A 22,500-nucleotide genomic window follows, 5' to 3' on the forward strand; every position below is an offset into this window, starting at 1 on the left:
TGCAAGTAGTTTAATACATAGCCCTTGATTTTATGTGGGCTATGATCAAACAGTAATTTACTCTGCACTGTACTTTCTGTTTGCATGTGACAAATGATCATAATTGCTTTTTGTGCGTGGTGGTGTTTTTACATGTAGTTACTTGTGAGTCCCAGCTTGAGCTTAAGGAACAATAGGTCGGTATTTGGAAGCCATGTCTGGTGCATGGAAAAGGTACAATTCAAAACACAATGGTAAAAAAAAAAAAGTATAAATATCAAAGAGAACAGTGTTTACTTGTAAATAATATATGTGGAGCCAACTCTTTAGGCCTCTTGCACATGATACTCCTGTTTGAGCATCTACTTTTCCAGACATTTTTTTTTGTATGCCTTTGCGCGTATTTACACGTATTTTCGCACATATGCGTTCTTGCAAATGTGCGAAAAACGTATTCTCGTGTTCTTGTTCTGCACAATATGTAAATGGGAAATATGTGTGCATTCGACCAAAAAAAGCAGATTTTTTTTTTTTTCTTACTGAACCATGCACGGTGCTTGTTTACATGCCTGTGTGCATAAGCACATCAGAATTAATGGGCTGTATTTTAACTAGTCTATGGACTACGTTTTATAATATGAGGAAGAAATAAAATTCCAATGTAAAAATCAATAATTGGTTACATGCTTTTCTTGTGTGGGACTACACCAAACTGTTAAAAGGTAATATCTGGCTGGCTGCTAAGGGAGAAGCATAAATTAATTTTCAAGTTATTATTTTAAAAAAAAAACACAACAACCAGTCAGCGATAATCTTTCGCTGGTCTGCCAAGATCAGCCTTTCTCGACCTTTTGAATATAGAAGAACCCTTAAAATAACTTTCAGGTCTCAGGGAAAATCTACTAATACTTATTATATATATATATATACCTTACAGTCCTGGTGCCCAGCCTGCAGCCCAAGGACTACTGAGGACACTGTAATGCTTGGAGGTGTTTTAGGCAAAATACAGTCAAGGTAAACTAATATTTTAAACCTCATAATTTGCACGTATATTGATATTTTCCCAATTGCATAAAAAATTTTGTATTGTGATACTTGCATGTAGTTAATACCCGTAATAATAATAATATTTTGGAAATTCGTGTATTCAAATGCATATATTTATATTTCTACACATTTATTTGCAATATAAGCTGTCTAGCATAAGTGGCTATAAAACTGCCCAAATATGGATCAAAATTCAGCCTGCAGCACTGATCATCAGTGTATTCTGACTGTGGGGAAGTCTGCCTGCTGTCACAATATAATGACCCAGCAGGATAATTTCCCCCATGCACCTCAAATGTGTGGATGGGGGAATCGGGTAATTTTTTATTTTTTTATTTAATCTACTGCTTGAATGCAAAAATTGACTCATCTATGACCAGCTTTACACAGCTTGGGGAAACTGTGCAGTTGCAGCCACTTTTTTTTAAGGCTTAAAATATGGGAATTTGTTGGTGATGTTATCATTTGTTTCAACCCCATTTTCAAAACACTTTTGCTGGACAGCTTGGTGTGTATGTGAATGTGGAGAAAAAAAGCACATAAAATACAAAAGCAACAGATATTTAGAATACCATCATATATAAATTAACTACATACAGTTATCACAATAATTAGATTTAAAGGCAATACTGCTTACTTACACAGAAATATCAATAAAATGTATTTGCATTTGTGCAAGTGAACTACTTATATATCTCTGTGAAATGTTCTAAGGTACTGGTATAATGCTTGTTTGTCTGTGCTTATGCTCAATTCATACAATGGACATGGTCTAAAAGCAATAATAAATTGCAGAGAAATAGCCTGCTATCCATGGTGCTGAAGTTGCATTATTTGTTAATGGCTCATATATTATTTTTCAATCTTTTTTTTTAACACAAATATGCACTCGTAATAAAAAAAAGGGTTTATAAAGTATGCTAAGTTATAAACTAAAAAAGAAAATCTTCAGAAAAGATAATGGATGTAGATCACATATAAATACTAGAGTATATAACTGAAGCTGACAGGCTTTTTGATATATGCAATGTGTATGTAGTGATATCATGTATGTAATGATGTTCCATAAAGTACTACATATGTATAAATATAGGCATAGAAACATACCCAAGGAAATAACTCTTAGCAGTTTCGTGGTTGGCCCACCTAAAGTTTACATTTAAAGGGTACCTCCACTTTCATAGGGGAAAAAAAGCAAATAAAAAATAATATAGCGTATACAATCGTGATACAAGTCATATTGTAATTGAATGTTATTAAAAAGGATCTTTCATTTTCAGTCTGCAGCTCTGTAATTTTCATTAAAATGCAATACAATATGGCTACCTGGAAGTGTTACACAGAACGTGTACAAAAAAAAAAAAACATAATTTCCTGCTTGTGTGATTGGCTCACGCATTTTCCCAGAAATCTACACTAGGATATAAGTCAGATTTCAGGCATCCCCTCCAACAAAAATGTTATTTTTAGTGTGAGATACTTCCAATAGGAAATCACATCTAAAGGAGTGCATGCCCAGCAGCTTTCCTCACTAGGGCCCTGCAAGTGCAGCAGCTGATTGATAACTCCCATTAGATTCACTTTCCATATTGACACAGGCAAACACACTGTGAGTTCTTCAGAATAACAAAAGATAAGAATCTGCCGCAAAGTTTGGTAAAATCCTTGTAATGTACATTGATTACAAGGATTTTGTTTCGCAACAAAAGTGGAGTTACTCTTTAAAGCTAAAATGATTAGCCTTGAATTATTGTAACTAGCACGGCTTACTTTTACATATTTTACTTTTACAAGGCTAGCTTTACATAGTTTGAGTCTGACACTTCAGCTTAAAGTGCGACTCTTTTTTTGAGACAATTCCCACTGGGTGATCAATGTAGATTGCAGGGATTTTAACAAACTTTGTAGCAGATTCCTACTTGTTGTTGCTGTGAAGAAACAGTCCTTCATTTCAACAGATTGAATCCATATGGTTTCTGAATGAACGGATTCATTATAATCAGCTGGTGCACATTTTGTGTTTAAATGAGGAAAGCTGCATAGTCTGCATCCCTTTAAACGTATTTAACCCTCACCAAAACTTAAACTCTAATTGCAGAGGATAAATCTGAATTGTATCTTAGTTCAGACTTCTGGGAAGATTGGAGAGCCAATCACACAAGCAGTCAATGACATTTCTGTGGAAGATCTGTGCACTAACTGTAAACAGAAGACCTCTGGATGGCCATACTGCACTGAATGTTACAAAAAAATTAACAATGCTATTGATTGAAAAGTAAAGGTAATTTTTAATAATGTTAAGTTATAAAATAGCTTGTGTGGCAATTGTGGATGTTATTATATTTTTAATGAATGCAGAATTTCATTAAAGAGCAGTCAGAGAACACTTGTCAACTGTAAGACTTAAGCTGGCCACAGATTACTCATTTTTTCAGAAGGCTGAATTTCTCCATCCAAACATGCAAGGTGGACAGAGGAAACCTCCCCGCTGATATATCGTATTCCAAGTGCGGGACATTCCACTGTCAGAATACACTGATCAGCAGCCGAAGCCCGTAGACTGTAGCCACTTATTGAGAAAAATGTTCAAACGTTCCCGTTCAAGAGAAGTTGATTAATCAAACTTCTGTTGAGTGGGCACAGCCACACATGGATTGAAGTTTGTCCGGTCCCTGCTGAACCAACTGAATTTCGATCAATTACTAGCTTCCAGCTTTTGTCGGTCTATAACCGTCCCACAGTCCCAAATAACACTTCCATAAATGTGTACATTCCTCCTATCTAAAGAGATGCCATTTTACACAGTTGTACAATCTCATAAGTTGGCATTGCAGTAGCTGTCATACTCTAGGTCAGTGATGGCGAACCTTTGCACCCCAGATGTATTGGAAATATATTTGTCATGATGTTCATGAAGGAAATGTAATTCCTAAACATCTGGGGTGCCAAGGTTCGCCATCACTGCTCTAGGTGATTTCTGGTACCTGGATTTTAGCAAAGATAAGCAAATGTGAATGCCTAATAAATAAGCCCGTGCAGTTCAAAAACTAGAGCACACAAATTCTTGCAAAACCTGACTGTCTGGTTCTTGTTAAGGACTTTTTTTCTCCTTGATCTCTAACCAGGATAAATTAGCAGTGAGGGTTTCTAATTGTCCCTTTTTGCAGTTTAGGTTGGCCTATATTATGGGGAATGCAAAAGAAAACATCCAAACCTCCAATGTGGGAATAGACTCAAGAAGTATGGTAGATTCCCTGTTGGATTCTGTAGTGGATTGGCCTTTGAACGTTCCTACAGCAATTTTATTATAAATAGGCCCAAAATTGTTTTTTCTTAGAGAAATAGTTATAATCCACTATTGGTTGAATTTAATGGGCTGGTGTCTTTTTTCAACCTAAATATTACCATGTGATCACTGAAACTGCATTGCATTTATTATTAACACTTTACAATGTGTGGTCATGTCGTGGAAAGTGTAGCAACTAAGCAAATACATTTCAGTTTATTAGTCACATCAGTTCACGCAACTATATCTGAATCCAAAATTTTTTTTTTTTTTTAGTTTTAGATTTAGAGTAGAAAGGGATTTTCATTACTATTGAAATAAATAAATTACATTTTTATACAGAGGAATTGTTTTATCATTAGGTGACCTGCTTACAGAAGAATATATTGAGCCTATGATGACAAAAATGTGTATTTCTATGGACTTTGAACCATCTCTGTGAGATTCCATTTATATTTAGAGTTGTAAGTAACAGGAAAAATTTGATAAATTAATGGTTCAAGTGTCTACATAAAGTCTATGGTCAACCTCGGGACATAGATTATTCACCCTACAATTATAGAAATGCTGACATGAACAATACTATTCTTGGGAATATGTGTATATAGGATAAGCGTGGATGATAAGCCTTATGGAAAAGGCGTTTTTATTAATCCAACTATTTGATTTTCTGTTCTGGACACATAAAATATGTGGGCTTTAGTGTGACCTATTTGGACTCTTGGACCAATGGATTTGGGACACATAACTTTTGTGGATTGAAGATTTCTTTTAACTATCATTACAGATCAAGTGTTCAGTGTTCTTTTCAATGTCAGTCTCATGTTTGGTTAGGTTATTTTTAATATGTTTATATATATATATATATTCAGTATATATATATATATATATATATATATATATATATATATATATATATATATATATATATATATATATATATATATATATATATATATATATATATATATATATATATATATATATATATATATATATATATATATATATATATTCAGTATATATATATATATATATATATATATATATATTTACAATATATATATATATATATTTACAATATATATATATATATATTTATTTCTTTATTTATATATATATATATATATATATATATATATATATATATATATATATATATCATTTTTTGGTTTTGATATTTATTCATTTTTTTATCACTTTACTATGATTTTTTTATGGTTATAATTTGATTACAAGTTGTGAATATTTATAAGCCTTTCTACATATGGGTCCATATTTATTATTATTATTGAAATATCTTTATACACAACAGGAGATTATATAACAATTACACAATGCATTGGGTATACAGTAAATAATGCCTCCTGATAATTAAGACATCATTGCTGTCTGTTTCCCAATTATTGAGATTTACCCTCTCTATTTGTCATAGTGACTGCTATCATTAAGAGGTAAATTTAAAGAAAATTCAACATTTTGAGTGGTCACAGAAAAGGAATAGAGGGGAAATCTTCCAATAAGGACACTGGTGGCCCTGGTGAATGCCAAGAATTTCTCTCACTTTGTAGGGATTTGCTCTCACTTCCTGTTGTGGCTATGGGACAGGAAGTGAAGGGAAACCTTCCCAATGGGACACAGATGGCAAAACAAAATCTGACAGATACTCTAATCAAAATGAAAATAAAAAAAAAAAGTTTTGCCTTCATGTTTACTTTAAGATATCATTTCTGATTAGTTTCTTTGTGTTGCAGAGATTTGCAAATTCCAGCTGCTCTTTGCTTTAAATTGGCCAGTATATAGGGTATACACCCTTAATCCCTAAGGATGTTGTCCTCACAATCCAATATTGGAAACATAATAAAATGCATAGGTCAGTTATAACACAAAACTGTCCAAAGATTTATATAGGATATTTTATTACATCAATAATGCAAGAGAGGAGAAATTTTATTTGCAGCATATAACTGCTAACGTCAGTATAATACTGATCGTTTCTAAAATGAGACCTCGAGATTTTTATATTTAGTAGTTAATTGTCTGGAACAAATAGACACTATTCCACTATAAACTTCAGTGCACCTTTTGATTTTTATATTCAGATTGCTCTTTGCTTATGTCATCATTTATTTATGCATTCCATTAAAGCAACGCCATTCTAGGATAGCTAAACAAATAGTAAAATGAAGAGGACATTGGTTTCTGAATCTGCAGTCTGGCAATAGATTAGAAGGGCCAATCTGGCGATGGCTGAGCCACGGTAATATCACACGTCCTTATTTCACTAACAGATGTTTGCTTAAATTGACTGCCTGCATTGATGTGAAATGTAGTTTTAAAGTCAGTTCTGGTGCCATCTATGAACCTACAAGTGATCATAAGCTGTAACCCAGAGTCTGTTAACTAAATGGTTAAGTTTTCTAATCAGCATTTTGTAAGTATTGTATTTATCCATGCTCAGTGCTCTTTCATATCTGTCTATCCTAAAAAAAATGTTTTAAATTTAAGCTGAAGCATTAACCTATAAATTTACTTTTGATTTTCCAAAATAGAAGCAGTGCATGGAATGTTGAATCTTTAAAAAAAAAATTTAAGGAAATAAAAATGCTGTTGGGTCTATGAATAAAAAATGTGCCATGCTGATCTCTTAAGAATTCTCACAGACACTACATATACTCACCATATTGTTTGTAATATGATTATATCTTATGATTGTATGCTATATTTAGTGGCCATAATGGGGCATTTATCTGAAATACCTCAATTAAATAAATGCTGCCACTAGATGGAGCCAATGATCATAGGAGATAGTCATATTACAAAACATTACTGCGATCATTTGTTACGCCTGTGCGAATGCTGAAGTCATCCACACAGAGATCTTTTTTAATCCATTGATCCTTAGCGGTTTTATGACTTATCGCTCTATTTATCTAGCTATTATTATTATACAGGATTCATATAGCGCCAACAGTTTGCGCAGTGCTTTACAATATGAGGGAATACAATACAGTTACAATATGGTTTTAAAGCTCATCATACAGTATATGCCACAATCTGATTGTACAGTCTTGTTTTAGTAAGTTATTAAGTATAATATGGACCTTCCATAGTTACATATAGTTACATAGTTACATAGTTACATAGTTACATAGTTAGTGAGGTTGAAAAAAGACATCAGTCCATCCAGTTCAACCTATGATGCGTGTGTGTGTTTGCTTTTAACCGTACATTGTATACCCCTGTATGTTGTGGTCTTTAAGGTGTCCATCTAATAGTTTTTTCAAACTATCAATGCTCCCTGCTGATATGACTGCTTGTGGAAGAGAATTCCACATCCTTACCGTTCTTACAGTGAAGAACCCCTTACGCACTTTAAGGTTAAACCGCCTTTCCTCTAGTTTTAGTGAGTGGCCACGTGTCTTATTGTATCTCCTTTCTCTGAATAGTTTGTTCCTTATGCTCGGGTCACCAGTACAGTATTTGTACATTGATATCATATCCCCCCTCAATCGTCTTTTCTCCAGAGAGAAAAGGTTCAGGGCTTGTAGTCTTTCCTCATAGCTGATGTCCTCCATTCCCCTAATTATTTTTGTTGCCCTTCTCTGGACTTTCTCCAGTTCCAGCACATCCTTCCTGAGGACCGGTGCCCAGAACTGGACAGCATACTCCAGATGTGGCCGGACCAGAGTCTTGTAGAGTGGGAGAATAATCTCTTTATTTCTGGAGTGAATCCCCTTTTTTATACATCCCAGTATTCTGTTGGCTTTGCTTGCGGCGGCTTGGCATTGCATGCCACTGCCAAGCTTGTTGTCTACCAGTACCCCCAAGTCCTTTTCCATCCTAGACTCACCCAGAGGTTCCCCCCCTAGTGAGTAGCTTGCTTTCTGGTTTCTGGCCCCCAAGTGCATTACTTTACATTTATCAACATTAAACCTCATCTGCCATGTAGTTGCCCACCCCGTTATTTTGTTCAGGTCTGCTTGCAAGGTTTCCACATCCTGCATAGAAGATATTGGCATGCCTAGTTTAGTATCATCTGCAAATACTGAGATTGTGCTAGATATCCCCTCCTCTAGATCATTTATGAACAAATTAAACAGGATTGGTCCCAGGACAGAACCCTGGGGGACCCCACTTTCCACACCCGCCCAATCCGAGTACTCCCCATTAATCACCACCCTCTGTACTCTCCCCTGGAGCCAGTTCTCTATCCAGTTACTCACCTTCTGATCCATACCTACCTTCCTTAGTTTGTACAGTAATCGTTTGTGGGGAACGGTGTCAAAGGCCTTTGCAAAGTCCAGATACACCACATCCACAGGCTTACCTTTATCTAGGTGGCTGCTCACTTCATCGTAGAAGGTTAATAGATTGGTTTGGCACGAACGATTTTTCATGAATCCATGCTGATTACTACTTATAATACCGTTTTCATTACTAAAGTCTTGTATGTGGTCCCTTAACATCCCCTCCAAAATTTTGCAGACTACAGATGTTAGGCTGACCGGCCTATAGTTACCCGGGATATATCTCGGCCCCTTCTTAAATATTGGTACCACGTTGGCTTTTTTCCAATCAGCTTGCACCATACCCGTTTGTAAACTATCCTTAAAGATCAAGAATAATGGTCTGGCGATCACCTGGCTGAGCTCATTAAGAACCCTCGGGTGCAAGCCATCCGGTCCCGGGGATTTATTTATGTTAAGTTTCTCTAGTTTGGCTCTAAGTCTATCTTCTGTTAGCCATGGTGGCACTTCCTGAGGTGTATTATTTAGTTCGGCCTTACAAGCTGGGTTTGTGTAGCCCCCCGATTCTTTTGTGAAGACTGAAGAGAAGAAATGATTTAACACTTCCGCCTTTTCTCTGTCCTCAGTGGCCATATTTCCTTTATCATCTTTTATGGGGCCAATGTGTTCTGGTCTCGCTTTCTTACTGTTTATATACTTAAAAAACTTCTTGGGGTTCTTTTTGCTCTCCTCCGCTATATGTCTCTCGTGTTCTATTTTAGCCGCCCTGATTTCGTCTTTACATTTCTTATTACACTCTTTGTAGTGCTTAAATGCTGCCAATGAGCCCTCAGTCTTGTATTTTTTGAAGGCCTTTTCCTTAGCACTAATATGCATTTTTATGTTGGAGTTTAGCCATCCAGGGTTTATTTTTGCTCTTTTAAATTTATTTCCCTTTGGAATGCACTGGTCAATCCCCCTGTTTAGTATACTCTTGAAGCACTCCCATTTTTCCTCCGTGTTCTTTGTTCCCAGGGTTCTATCCCAATTGATATTTTCTAGCAGTGAGCGCAGTTTAGGGAAATTGGCTCTTTTGAAATTCAGTGTCCTTATATTACCCCTCTGCTTCCTATTACTGTAATTAATACTGAAACTTATTGACCTATGGTCACTGTTTCCCAAGTTGTCCCGTATTTCTATATCCGTGATCAGCTATCCAAGTTTGTATCCACTCAGACAGACCTTTACACTAAATAGTTGTTGGTGGATCCATAGGGGATTGTACAATCAGAGTGTACTATGTGTGATAAGCTTAACAAATACAAACATGGCCATCCAAATTGGTTTATGCAGGACATAAGATAGTAAGGTTCAGCAATCAAGTTCAATAAAATCCTTACAATGTATACAGCTAACGTGGGGTGGGGGAAATGGAAATCTTTTTACACATAAAATGGATTTTCTCTATAAAGCAGACCTATCATGTAAACAGTCTGTCTTTAAAAAAAAAAATCTTAAAAAGAATCTATCGTATTTGCCTCTGTAACTAAATTGCAACTTTATATTTCTCTCATAGGACACATACCATGGATGGTTGGGGCACTGGAGTGGGTCGATGTTGTTACCACTGTAGATTTGCTGTGGATTGGTTTAGTGTTACAGGCTGCCCATAATGCACATAGAGTAAATGTGTTATGAGGGTCTACCTGCACACACAATATATACAGGTGATAATCATTTCTCATAAGAAGAAAGATCTGTACAGCATGGCTATGCTATGTTTATATTATTGGTGGTCTTCTGTTTAAACTTTCTTAGTTAGCTATTAATTTACTGTATGTAAGAATGGTGGAACCAATGCTTAAAGTGTAACTGTGGTCTGGCTATGGATATTAACATTTACATGTGCTATAAAAGAAGTGAACGTTTTACAAACATCCCTCAGTGGGGTTGATTCACTAAAACTGGAGAGTGCAAAATTTGGTGCAGCTGTTCATAGAAACCAATCAGCTTAACTGCCTAAAAGCCTAACTGAACAAACTGCAGTTAGAAGCTGACTGGCTACCCTGCACAGCTGCACCAGATTTTGCTCTCTCCAGTTTTTGTAAATCAACCTAGTGACTTCTGTAGCTGTGAAGCAGTTTATCCATAAAGCTCACGGCAGAAGCACCAAAGTCATCCTCTTTGAAACCCAGCTCACCCTGCTCCTCTATCCTTCTAATTTACAATGTATACTCGGGTAGGTGGAAACAGAGTAAATGTAGCTGCTGAGAGGACTTTTATTCAGTCCTTCTGCTGTGAACTTTAAGGATGGATTGCTCTGCAGTACCCACAGCTATTGAGGTCAGGAAAGGCCTCTTTTAAAGTTAATTTACTGCTTGGTGCAAAAAACAAAAAAACAAAAAGTGTTTTACTGCAGGCACTCCTTCCTAAAAATTCAACTCAGGGTGCTGGCTCTTAGTGGTCGCTTAGAGGTCCACTCCATAGATTCCACTCATAATGAGGAAGGCACTCCCCTTATTCAAGTTTATTAAACTTTCCAATGTACAAGCTATTCCACCTGGTTCACAAGAGCCCTAACACATTTCATTCCATCCATAGCTTACTCATAAATAATCATAGATCGCAATAAGCTCTGGTTAGAGTGAAATGCACTAGAGTTCCTGTGAACTAGGTGGAACAGTTGTAGATTGGAGAGTTAAATAAACTTGAATAAGGCATTTAATGGTGAGTGGCTTCCTCATTTACTGCTTGATTAGAAATTCCTAAATGTCCATATCTTGGTCCTATGTTCACTTTTAGATTAAAGAGCAATGGATAAAGTAACTAGAAAAGCTACAATTTCTGGGGAGATTGTGTGAAGTGTTCCTGCCTCCACCAGTCATATTGTGAAAACTATCAGGACTTTGGCTTAGCCGTGGACATTTTTAGTGGCAGCAGGGATAGCTGAACGTTTTGATATAAGATTTGTGTAGGTGGGATTGAAAATGAGGGAGTGGTAGCAGTTTAAAAATCATGTCCTGTTTTTTCAGCTCTTACTCTAGCTTTTGTCAGCTCCCACTCTAGTTTTGAACATTCCGCCATTCATGCCTATGGGACCAATTTCACCACAAAATTGCCGATATTTCGTGAACCATTTGGCAAAACGTTCCACAAAGTAATAGAAAACCAATCGGGAACAATCCACATGTTTCGGTATATTACTGTCTGTGTAGTGTAAAAACTGTGGGAGGAGTTAGGGTGGTAAATTTGGCTATAATAATTAGAATATATATGTGAGATAACAGTAAGTGGTCTTGCCATGCAAGAACACTTAATAATGGGCAATACTATTAGGGATCTGTTAAATATGTAGTAAAGACCAGATAAGGAGCCTTTCAGTGGGGCGTACGTGTGCTTTGAGAGGGTGAAGAGGAATAGAGGCTGGATACCAGTTAAGGCCCTAGGATATTTCACCGGTTCACATATAAATAATGCATTAAAGAGAATCATACAGCTTATTTGTATGCACTCCTGGTAGATAGAATACACGTTTTTAAGGGAGTATGTACTAACATTGTCGCTCTTTTTTTCTTTATATTGAGGAAAGGATTGGGACTTTAAATGAGATGGAAAACAGAACGCTGGGAAATATATTTCCCAGCCTTCTGTTCTCCACCTCATTTAAAGTCCTAATCCTTTCCTCTATTCAAACAATTAGGGATGGGGGCAAATTTTTTCTGTGCTCCATTCAAAGTCCCAACTTTCTTGTTTTTTTCTTTATAGCGTAAAATCTAAAAACCACAGAGGTGATCAAACACCAACAAAAGAAAGCTCTATTTGTGGGGAAAACATCAATTGTATTTGGGTACAGAGTTGCATGACCGTGAAATTTTTCGTTAAAGTAACGCAGTGCCGAATCGCAAAAAATGGCCTTGTCATTAAGGGGGTAAATCCTTTCGGAGCTGAAGTGGTTAAAAAGTATGTCCACATTTCCAGTACTTTTGGTACAGCTCTTGTACAAGCTAGTTGATGAATAAAAAAAAAAAAAATTGTGTTAAATGTGAATAACTACCAGCAATATCACCATCTGTAATAAAACTAAGATCATTTATCATATTTACTGTATAAGCAACTATGTTAATTTCCAGAATTTATAGTGTACAGATTTTTAATTTCTTATTTCAGCATTTTTTTGGATACTATAATACTGTGATGTGGTATAAGACCTACATTTCTTAATCAAACAGTAAATATAAAGGTGTGTTCTGCTTGTCAAATGTCCTGTTTCCTTCATTTGTACATCACCCCTAGAGAAGATGTATTGCAGGCCATAGCTACTGTCAGATTGGCATCCTGCCTAGATCTGCAGCTGTGCTTGTTTGAGAATGGTCACAAATACATGCTGCTGAGGTCATACAGAGCAAACTGCAGATCCCGCTCACTAACTAGCTCCCTTCATCCTTGCATACATAGATTGAAGAGGAAAAAGACGACAGAAAAGAAAAGGGCAGAGATATGGTAGGCTTCAACTGGGATTTGCTGTGCTGAGAGATGTACAGTGTCATATGCATTACAATCAGCTCCTTCGTAAAATTCTCAGCTTAGAGGTTAACTTGGATGTCAGTGTCATCAATGTAGAAATTACTTGGAGAGAAAGATCTTCTGAAGTCTTAATACAACAGTCAATTCCACCCAGTCAGCAGGAAATGAACATATTATTTTCTGCTTTGCCTTTGCAATGAAATTGTGCCAATTTTTTTTTTCCTCCTATTTCAAGTTCCAACTTGTTGGCTGTCTTTGGGATCCGGCTAGCTTTAATACCTTCACTGTTACGGTAAGGAGATTTGTCATCTCCCAGCAGCTGTGTGTTAAACAAGAATGAAGCCCGAGCTTACTTAGGCTCAGACGGCAAATCACTTTGCATTTTCCAGTTTCACTGTCAGGCAGATGAGATTGTTGGGGGGTTAGGCTATGCCTGCTCTGTCTAAGATAATTGATTCAAACACTGGCCCATCAACATCAAATTTCACATTTTGCTACATTTAAAACACAGCATGATCAAAAGGCATATAAAAGCAATTCCAGTTTTCTGTATCGGTTTACTTGGGCTACCTGATTCAGTACATTTATTAAAGCGGAGTTTCACCCAAAAGTGGAACTTATGCTCATTTGCTTCCTCCCCCCCTCCGGTGCCACATTTGGCACCTTTCAGGGGGGAGGGGGTCGGCTACCTGTTTTTGACAGGTACCCTTCCCCACTTCTGGGAGACAGCGCCGCGATGCCCTCCCTCAGAAGTTGTGTAGCTACTGACTTTTGATTTTTGGAGGGGTGGGCAGAACTCCGCTTAAACTAAACTTGAAGCAAAAACCAAGCCAAAACCTTTTTTTTTTTGGCTGGAGTAGCATTAGAACTTCTGTTTGGTTTGTACTGCTGTCTGTGACCCCACTGGAGAAAATTCTCTTAATTTTCTGTCTCACTATCACCAAGAAAAGAATTAGTTTATTACAGACAATCAGGCTGTTTGTTTTGTAAGGGAATTTGCACTGTGCAAAGGAAATCACCTGAAAAGCGAACAGCTTATTTTCCTTTAGTAAATCAACCCCCATGGGAGTATACTTTGCCCAGATGAAGAATACCCAGGTTCCACTATTCCTCTAACAGGACTATCTCTGTGCCTTGGCTGTTCAGAAGTTTGGACAGCTTTCCATTGTCACTGTTTCCTAAGGCTGTTCACTTTGCAAGGGAATTTGCTTCGAAGCTTAATGTGGTGAAATGACACTTTGCGAAGGATTCGCACAAGAAAGAAAAAAAAACAGCATTTTTGCTTGCACATGATTGGATGATTGAAGTTAGCAGAGCTTCACCTAAACTATGGGGATAATTCCCTTGCAAAGTGAATATTCTATTTGTATTTAGTAAAACAACCCCATAGTCTGACAACGGTCCTCCAAAAAAATTTTAGGTAGATTTCTTCTTTAGGTTGAAATCTTTGCATTCAAACTGTAATTTTTATAAATGGAATCCTTGCATATTGGGGGCAGGTTAGAGTTAAAAATACTCATTACACCTTCCATATTTACTTAAATGTACCAGATAATTAACTGTGAATGAACAGGATGGCAGGCTCTTTTTTTCTACTCCTCTCCGAGATTGGTCCCATGAAATCAACTTTGTAGTATTTACTATTCCATATTGACTGCTTTCCAGCAACATGTTAAACCTGTATGATAAATGTAAGTAATTTTAACCTTTAAACCTCACATTTAATCTCGTATCTTAACACTTACTTATTAATGGCCAGATCAGGTTCTATGGCTATGAATGCATATTTGAAAACAAAATAATGGTTTGCTAGAAACAAAATCCTGCTTACATGCTTTCAGAGAAATGTAATTGTATTTCTAGGGACCCAACTATAAAAATTGTATTTATCGCACAAGGTTTTATGGCATTTATCTTAAAAAGCTTAAATGGTAATTCTAGCAGACTGGATTATTCATTATGTCAGTGTATAATCACTGCCACCCTTCTCAAAAAAAGAAAAAAAGTAAGGGGTAATATTATTGAGGAAACAGAAAAGACACATTTAATTATATGGACAACATGGCAGCGAGAGTGGGGGCTTTTTTTTTTTTTTTTTTGTTTATGAGTTCTTCACATTATTATCTGCAAATCTGAGAGAATTTTAAAAGTAAAATAAATCAGCGACAATGCTATAAAAATGAAATGTACCAAAGGAAGTGGTCTACTAAAGTTTTGTCAGGCCAAAGAAATTTGCCTCTACTCAAATTAATTTATTTTTATTTATTTTTTACTCTTGACCTGATTGTGTGTGTAAAGTTAAGGTAGGTTGGTTAACCTGACAAACCTTGAGAATACCACTTTAAAAATGTCTACATAGCATGATAACAATAATGTCACCAATTCAGTTAAATAAAAAAAATTAATGTCAGAAAGATTTTTATATATATATACATATACACACAGTAGAAAGGGATGGATATTTACATAAGCGGCACAGTGTTTTTTTTTTTTCCCTTTATCATTCTTTTAGCATTACAAACCACGGACATAAAACATTTAAAAGAAAAAAAAAAATACCATTAAAAACAAATGCCTCAAATCAATTATTAACAAATAGGGAGCATACGTATCTTCAGAAGCTGTGGATTTATCAACAAATGTGGATAGAAGTAATATTATTGCAGCAGTAATCCAGATAATGAACATGTAACTGGTACTTGAAGGCCTAATCTACTGTGTCTGCTTCTTTACCAGAATCCATGCGGAATTCATGAACTTAGTTTGTTCTTTTTTTTTTGTAGAATGATTCTTTGAATAATATGCAATCAATAAAATGTTTACAGAATGCCCCTCGATTGTTTGGAATCTTCGCTTGGGGTGTGTTGTCTTTTCGCCCTCAGTACTCCAAGCTTGGATGGTATTATCATCTATTTCTCTCCATCACTGCTCAATTTTGTGAAGAAAGGATAACAGTGGCCTCTCTTGACCCCTTCTTAATAACTTTGCCTTTGTTGTTCCAAAGACTCATGAGCTTATCAGATCACATACACAGTTCACATGTTGAAGAAGCCACTTTCAATCCCTTAACATCGGAGCCTTCATTGCATTCAGGGGCTAGTCGGCTCCTTTAGTTTTACATCCAGTGTTTTAATTTTTTTGCACAAGGCCTCATCTAGATGGTGTAAAGATTTAGGTAACAAAATACAGATTTTTTTTTTCTGCCTTTTAAAATCATACGTTTGCCGTCTGTAGTAGATTGTAACAAAAAAAAAAAAAGAAAGTCATTATTTAGACAATGAATACAATTGAACTGGGCTTAATGACCTTCTAAAAACCAGCATTTTATCTAGTAGTCTCCATAGTTTTATTTTTAACACACGTTGGATAAAATTCCAATGTCTGGTACTTGCTGTGCCCACAAGACCCTTTAAGAAGTAAATGTTTTTTTTTTTGTTTTTCTTCAGGAGTAGGTAAAGAAAATTTGTATATCCATTTTCAATCATTACATCTGGGGTAACATCAGTCAGTTTGCTTATACTCTCAAGGTAATCCCAATTTACGGTATTCCATAGCTTGGGTAACCACCAAATCCAGTAGTAATTGGACATGCCTATTTTCACCAGTCATATATTTCATTCGTAGATGTTTTGCTCCTTTTATGTATTTGGTATGGTTATGGAATGTGATTCAGTTTATAGCTTAATGGGTTTAACATCCATTTCTTAACATCCATCTTTAAGCCAACCTATTCTCCATTCAAGTCTCTGATTAAGTCAATGGAATAAACAAGACATAATTCATTAAGTAATAAAAAAAAATGTATATATATAAAAAAAAAAAAAAGAAAAAAGATCACAATAATTTAGTGATAACGAAAGTTCCCAGTGCCATGTATACTATACAGTTATGTTAATGCTATGTTTTGCTAATGTAGTTAAAAGTCTAGCTTTAATGTTCTCTTGCTTTCTATGGGAAAATAAAACTGAGAATAGGACAATGACATGAATACATCCCTCATTAAAATGTCCTCCTCTATGCTTATATAAATAATAATAATAAAGACATTTCATTTTATTTATCTAGATTGTATCAATTATGAAAATAAATCTGTCATTGTATAATCAAGATACTTATATAATTATGAATTTAACACGACTGGAAAGTCACTGAAAGTTGACTTCCCAAACAACTGTAATTCAGACCTGAGACACACTACATATAAACATAGACATCCCAAAATACACCAGAAGTAGGAGGGACACTAACAAAACTATCCATCCCTTACTAGACATTTCCCTTAACATTATTTTTATATTTGCGTACTTGTGAGAAAAGCATTATGCTCTCTGTAATACTGGTCAAAGGTATAAGGTACTGAAAATCACATTTTAAAAAATTAAATCATATTGTCTATTTTTTTTTTCTTGTACTGGTCACATATCCCATTATATTAAAAATGTAAAAAAACAAAACAAAAAAAAAAACAAAAAAAACAAAAAAGAAAACATAAAAATATCAAGAACAAAAAAAATCTTGAATTGACTTAAACAAAGATACTGTTTTACCCGTAGGTACCAATTCCAGAAATCAGAAATCCTATAAGCGCAGGATTTAAGAAATTATAAAAAATGTTCTTAAGTAGTTAAGTTGGTAAATGTCCAGCTTCCTCAAAAAATGGCTGAATTGCTCTTCCTATCACACCCCAGCTTGACTCCAATTTGTTGTTTCTCTTTGAGTACGCATGCGAGTCATCAAACTGTTGTACTCCGTGAGACAATGCATTTGGTTTTTGCAATCCGCCACTGTGTATACAATAAAGGATAAATGCTCCACGGACTATGGCGTCATCTTAAGGCTGGATGCCATCGTGGAGGTTTTGAATAGGATTGTCTTTATGCATTTAGTTGAGTATTGAGCTTTGCACACTGAAGAACTGAAGCAAAAAAAGACAACCACATTTTTCAGTGGTGGAATTTCAGTTCCCAATTCTTGTCTTTTACTCAATCTGTAACAGCAGAGTCTTCCGAAATGGTTGTATTGGTGGAAGATGTAGACAAAAAAAATGAATCTGCTTTTACAGATTTCTTTCTGTGTTGTTATATGTTGCAGGCACTTAAGTTTTTTGTTTTCATATTTTTTCATTTTTGATTTTTTTTTTAATATGAAGACATTTTTGTTTCTTGGAAAGGCAGGAATAAGGAAGAAAAGGGTAGCTAGGGTCAGAACAACTTCACAAATGGCCTTGGTTAGCCCAGGATGTCTAAATAAATTGGAGAGGCCTTTCCTAGGGCATGAAGAATCTTGTAAATTTCTTTGATGTTTAACCGCAGCTGAGGCTCTCTCTGCCAGCATCCCAGCATAATGTCATACACTTCCTTTGGGGCCACTCTTGGTCTCTCCAGAACACGTCCTTGCGTGATGCACTCAATAACCTGAAAGAAAGAGAGCATAGGACAGGAAATATATGAATGCAAATTGTGAAAAAAAAATGGCAGAACATTATGTAACAGCATGTCTAGGACATTAGGAAACAAAGAGTCAGAAACAAATCTTTTAAAATCACATGACTGATATCTAGTTGAAAAATAAATAAAACGACTAGTGGGTACTTTTCTTCATATGTACAGTAGGTGAATTCAGAAAATGCATTCACCTATACTGACTAAAGAAATCTCTAATACAGCCTTTCTCACCCTTATTACAATGGAAAAAGCCTTGAAATAATGTTGGCTTCTCTTTGGTTTCACCCACCATGGAGGCTATTCTGTTTTTCTTTGAGCGCACAATCCACTTTCACCCTCAAAGAGGTACGTTCTCTGATGTGGTTATTTATTTATTTTTTTTATTCCAAAGCAAAGTTTATAAGACAAAAGAAGAGGGGGGTAATACAAAAATAAGGGTGGGGTATACAAAATCCAGAATGAATACAATGTCTTAGTTGAACAATTCTGCATGTCTTACAGAAATTTGATGTTATACGTTGTAGAATATTAACATCATATAGAATAATAAGACAGCTGTTCACATTGTAACAGTATTTTGCATAATAACTTATGTAGTTGATGGGTCCCCAGGAAGACGTCATCTATGACGAAACGCGTCGGGGAGGCTGATGTCACCACGTGATACCCGGAAGTCGGGCGGCTGTGTTCTGTTGGAATCTGCCAACAATAGCGCTATTATTCCTTTTACATGTGAGTTTTTTTTATTTAATAAAAGTGTTCCCCTATGTACTACACTATCTGTGGCCCCTTTCTTCTATATTCCGTTTGGGAGCGTCGGACCTGGACTGTTTTAGTGCAGTGGCTGGTCTATGATTGCGGCTCCTTGCTGTTGTTAGAAAGAGGCATCATGCCATCTACAGGATCCCATTGGAGTTCCTATTACATATCGGATGCTTGTCTTTATCTTCTCTCTGGTAAGCGTTTAGCGTGCCCATAGCATGCAGCACTTGTTGTGGAGGAAGTCAAAATATGTGGTGAAGGATTCTTTTCTTGCACCTGGCACCCATTTTTGGACTTTTCATTTTGCTTTATCTATATGGATATTATTTTATGATTAGATTGATTCACTGCCATGATTTATTTAATTGGACATTATGGTATAATTTGAAGCACAGTTCACTGTTATTATAATTTTTTTTTTTCAGTTTGATTTCAGTATCATTGTGTCAATTAAGCGCGTCTTTTATTTTGCATTTATGGACTAGTTATGCCAGGTTCGCTACAGTGATTTGCAGCTGTACACAACAGATTCTCTATGATTGTCACATATAGGTCCATCATCTTAGACCTGTCTGCGACCTGCATGGGTAAGCTCCGGGTGATTAGATCAGTACTGCAAGATGTAAGAGGGTTCTGGATTCAGAGGAGGGATAGGGTGTTGGGATATGGTTTTTAAGTAGTGCCATTTTGCTGGGTTGCAGAGGAACAGGATTTGCAAGACATTGAATCGTATTTAGGTGAGCATGATGTTAATGTTGTGGAGATATGTGTGGAAAAATTGTAAGTGATGTAATTGGGTTTAAAGGAGTGTTAGGTAGCGGGGATCAGTGGAAGTAGAGAGAGAAAGTGGGGAAGGGGGCAAGAAGGGTCAGAGAGGAAGGGTGTTGGAGGGTAAAAAATGCAGAGTATGATCTTGGTAGGGTATCTAAGCATTAAAATAATCAATTATAATATATGCCTATAACAGTTAAGTGGTATTAGTATGTCTCTTAACGGTTTCATTTTTCAGAGAAAGGGTATATTTCCTGAGAGAATGAGAGGCAATGAATCCCATTCTGTATGCTTGTGCTAAGTCAAAACCTCATAGGGGGTTTCCCATTACCTGAAAGTATCCCTCTATTGACCGAAAATGCAGCCAGCGTGCTCGTGTGGAGGTGAATTTAGAAGGAAAGTCTTTTGACACAGCTATTAATTCTTCCATTTCTGCTATCTTATTTATTTGTTTGTACCAGTAAAATATGGAAGGGGATTTAGATGATCTCCAAAGTACTGGTATGCACATTTTGGCTGCATTCATCATCAGGTTATTTCTAATGTACTTTACTACAGACCATATATTATCTTGTTCAGTTAATAGACAACTTTATACTTTGTTATTCGCCTGTTCTGTTGCTTGGCATACACTATTTTGTTGATATTCCCTTCTGCACTGTGTACAAATTGATTGTTACAATTGCATTTTGTAAAATTTTGATAACAAATTAAAGCAAATAAATAATGTCCAGGTCTCAGGGAACCCATGTCTATAATTACTATATCGGCTCACTGTATCTAAGCGTATACAGCTTAATGTATCTAAGCGTAAACAGTAAGCTGAGATATAAGAATGAATAAAATAGTACGGCAGTGAAAACTGTGTCCACTTCCATAGGTGATCAGAGGGAGAAAGACTCCTTATATTTAGTAGTCAATGGGTGATAGGGGTCCATACACTGGTAGCGAAAGAATAGTCCATCCATTGGCATTTAGTGGGAAGAATGCCCCATTTACCAATACAGTTGCTAAAAAGGAAAAGATGATTGGTGTCAGTGGTTATTTATCTGGGAGTCAGGCATTGCCTGTTGCTGGAGGAGCCATAGGGAAAAATAGAACCCTCGTTGAGATAGACTGCTCTAACAGATCACACGATTGCAAAGGATTTTCATTGTAGGAATTCTGTTGCAGAAGTGCTTGCAGCTATGAAAAAGAAAATCATTTTATTTATTGTTTCCATATTTTGAACAGTGAATAAAACTGACTTTATATATTAACAGTCTATGCTTCTTCAGAAAGCTAACAGTCTTTACAATAACAAGTCGGTGTTTATTTATGACCAGAGCCTCAGCCTTCACTGCTGCTGTTCAGTTGATTCTGTTCACTGGTCAAGAAGCATACTATAGATGTAATCAGACTAGACAATGCTCTTGTTTGTTCTCTGGTCTGTAAAGTAAGGTTGACAGTTTTCTGTACTGGCAGAAGTAATTTAATGTTTAGGAGGGCTGCATTTATATTAATTTCCCTTGTGTGTAAACGAACAGCTAGTCCTAAGACCACTAAATATCCAACTATCTGTGCATCAGAAAGCTCCCCATTAGTTCCTTTCTCTCGCCTTTCCTCTCTACTCATCTGTCTGCTTTATTCACGCTGGTCAAGAAGCTTGCAAATTATTTTTTTTAACCTGGTGCTGTTTTATCCACTCCCATATCCACGTAATTTTGTTTATTTGCCATTTATTTTTTCACAGCATTCCACAGAAATGCAAATTTAACTCTGTGCACTGATATGTCTTTGAGTGAATTTATAGGAAGCACCTTTGAAACCTCAATTAATTATTAAAATTATGTTTAAGAACATCAGGATCGTTATGCATAGTAAAGCAGAATTCTGGAATTTGAAAAGTTTGTCTAGACATTTCAAAAAATAAAACAATGCAGCTATCACAGAGATGTTAATGCTTAAATTTAGATATGGCAATTTGTAGAGTTACATTAGTCCAGTTTTGGGATCCCCATAGAACCTGGAAATCATTGTAGTAGGCACTGCTACTACAATGATCTTCACTAGCTCTCAGGTGCCAAGTGGCTGCCCTGCTGCACTGTGAACACAATAGCCTGCTCTCTGGACATGGGCTCCTTTTCTAAATCAAAGTGTTCCCTGATTGGACAAGATGGAGATCATGACACCGCTGCCCAACCTCTCTGCCTTGTCCAATGATAGAACACTTTGCATTCATCGAAGCAGAAGGCAGCTGTCACTCCTGGTCCAATGAGCTGCACATACACAAAGGAGGGAGGATGCTCCTTCACCTGATATGGCCACATCGCTATATTAGCTCAATGATGTCACAAGCTCATTGGCCCAGCACTGATAGCTGTCTTATGACTGCACCCAAACTCATCCTTTCTTCTCACCAGAGAAGTTAAACTAAAAGGTCTGCAGTTACGTGATGAAGACGTTGATCCCTTTT

The 22,500-nt window shown here is 36.2% G+C and overlaps 1 protein-coding gene across 3 annotated transcripts in view; it reads right to left on the bottom strand.

Annotated features, from left to right (window-relative positions):
* Nucleotides 1–16,914: 16,914 nt before the first annotated feature.
* The window catches only part of NTRK3 (neurotrophic receptor tyrosine kinase 3), a 1,045,167-nt gene continuing 1,039,581 nt past the window's right edge, over nt 16,915–22,500 (bottom strand). For 2 of the 3 annotated variants that reach the window (XM_082254695.1, XM_082254693.1), the window contains one exon: nt 16,915–18,482. In XM_082254695.1, the coding sequence (XP_082110821.1) occupies nt 18,297–18,482 (186 nt within the window). In that variant the 3' untranslated portion in view covers nt 16,915–18,296. The remainder of the gene's footprint in view (nt 18,483–22,500) is intronic. The other variant, XM_082254694.1, reaches the window with a different exon arrangement.

This window comes from Pelophylax lessonae (assembly GCF_965119305.1).
Source record: "Pelophylax lessonae genome assembly, chromosome: 4".
NCBI classification, from domain to species: Eukaryota; Metazoa; Chordata; class Amphibia; order Anura; family Ranidae; genus Pelophylax; species Pelophylax lessonae.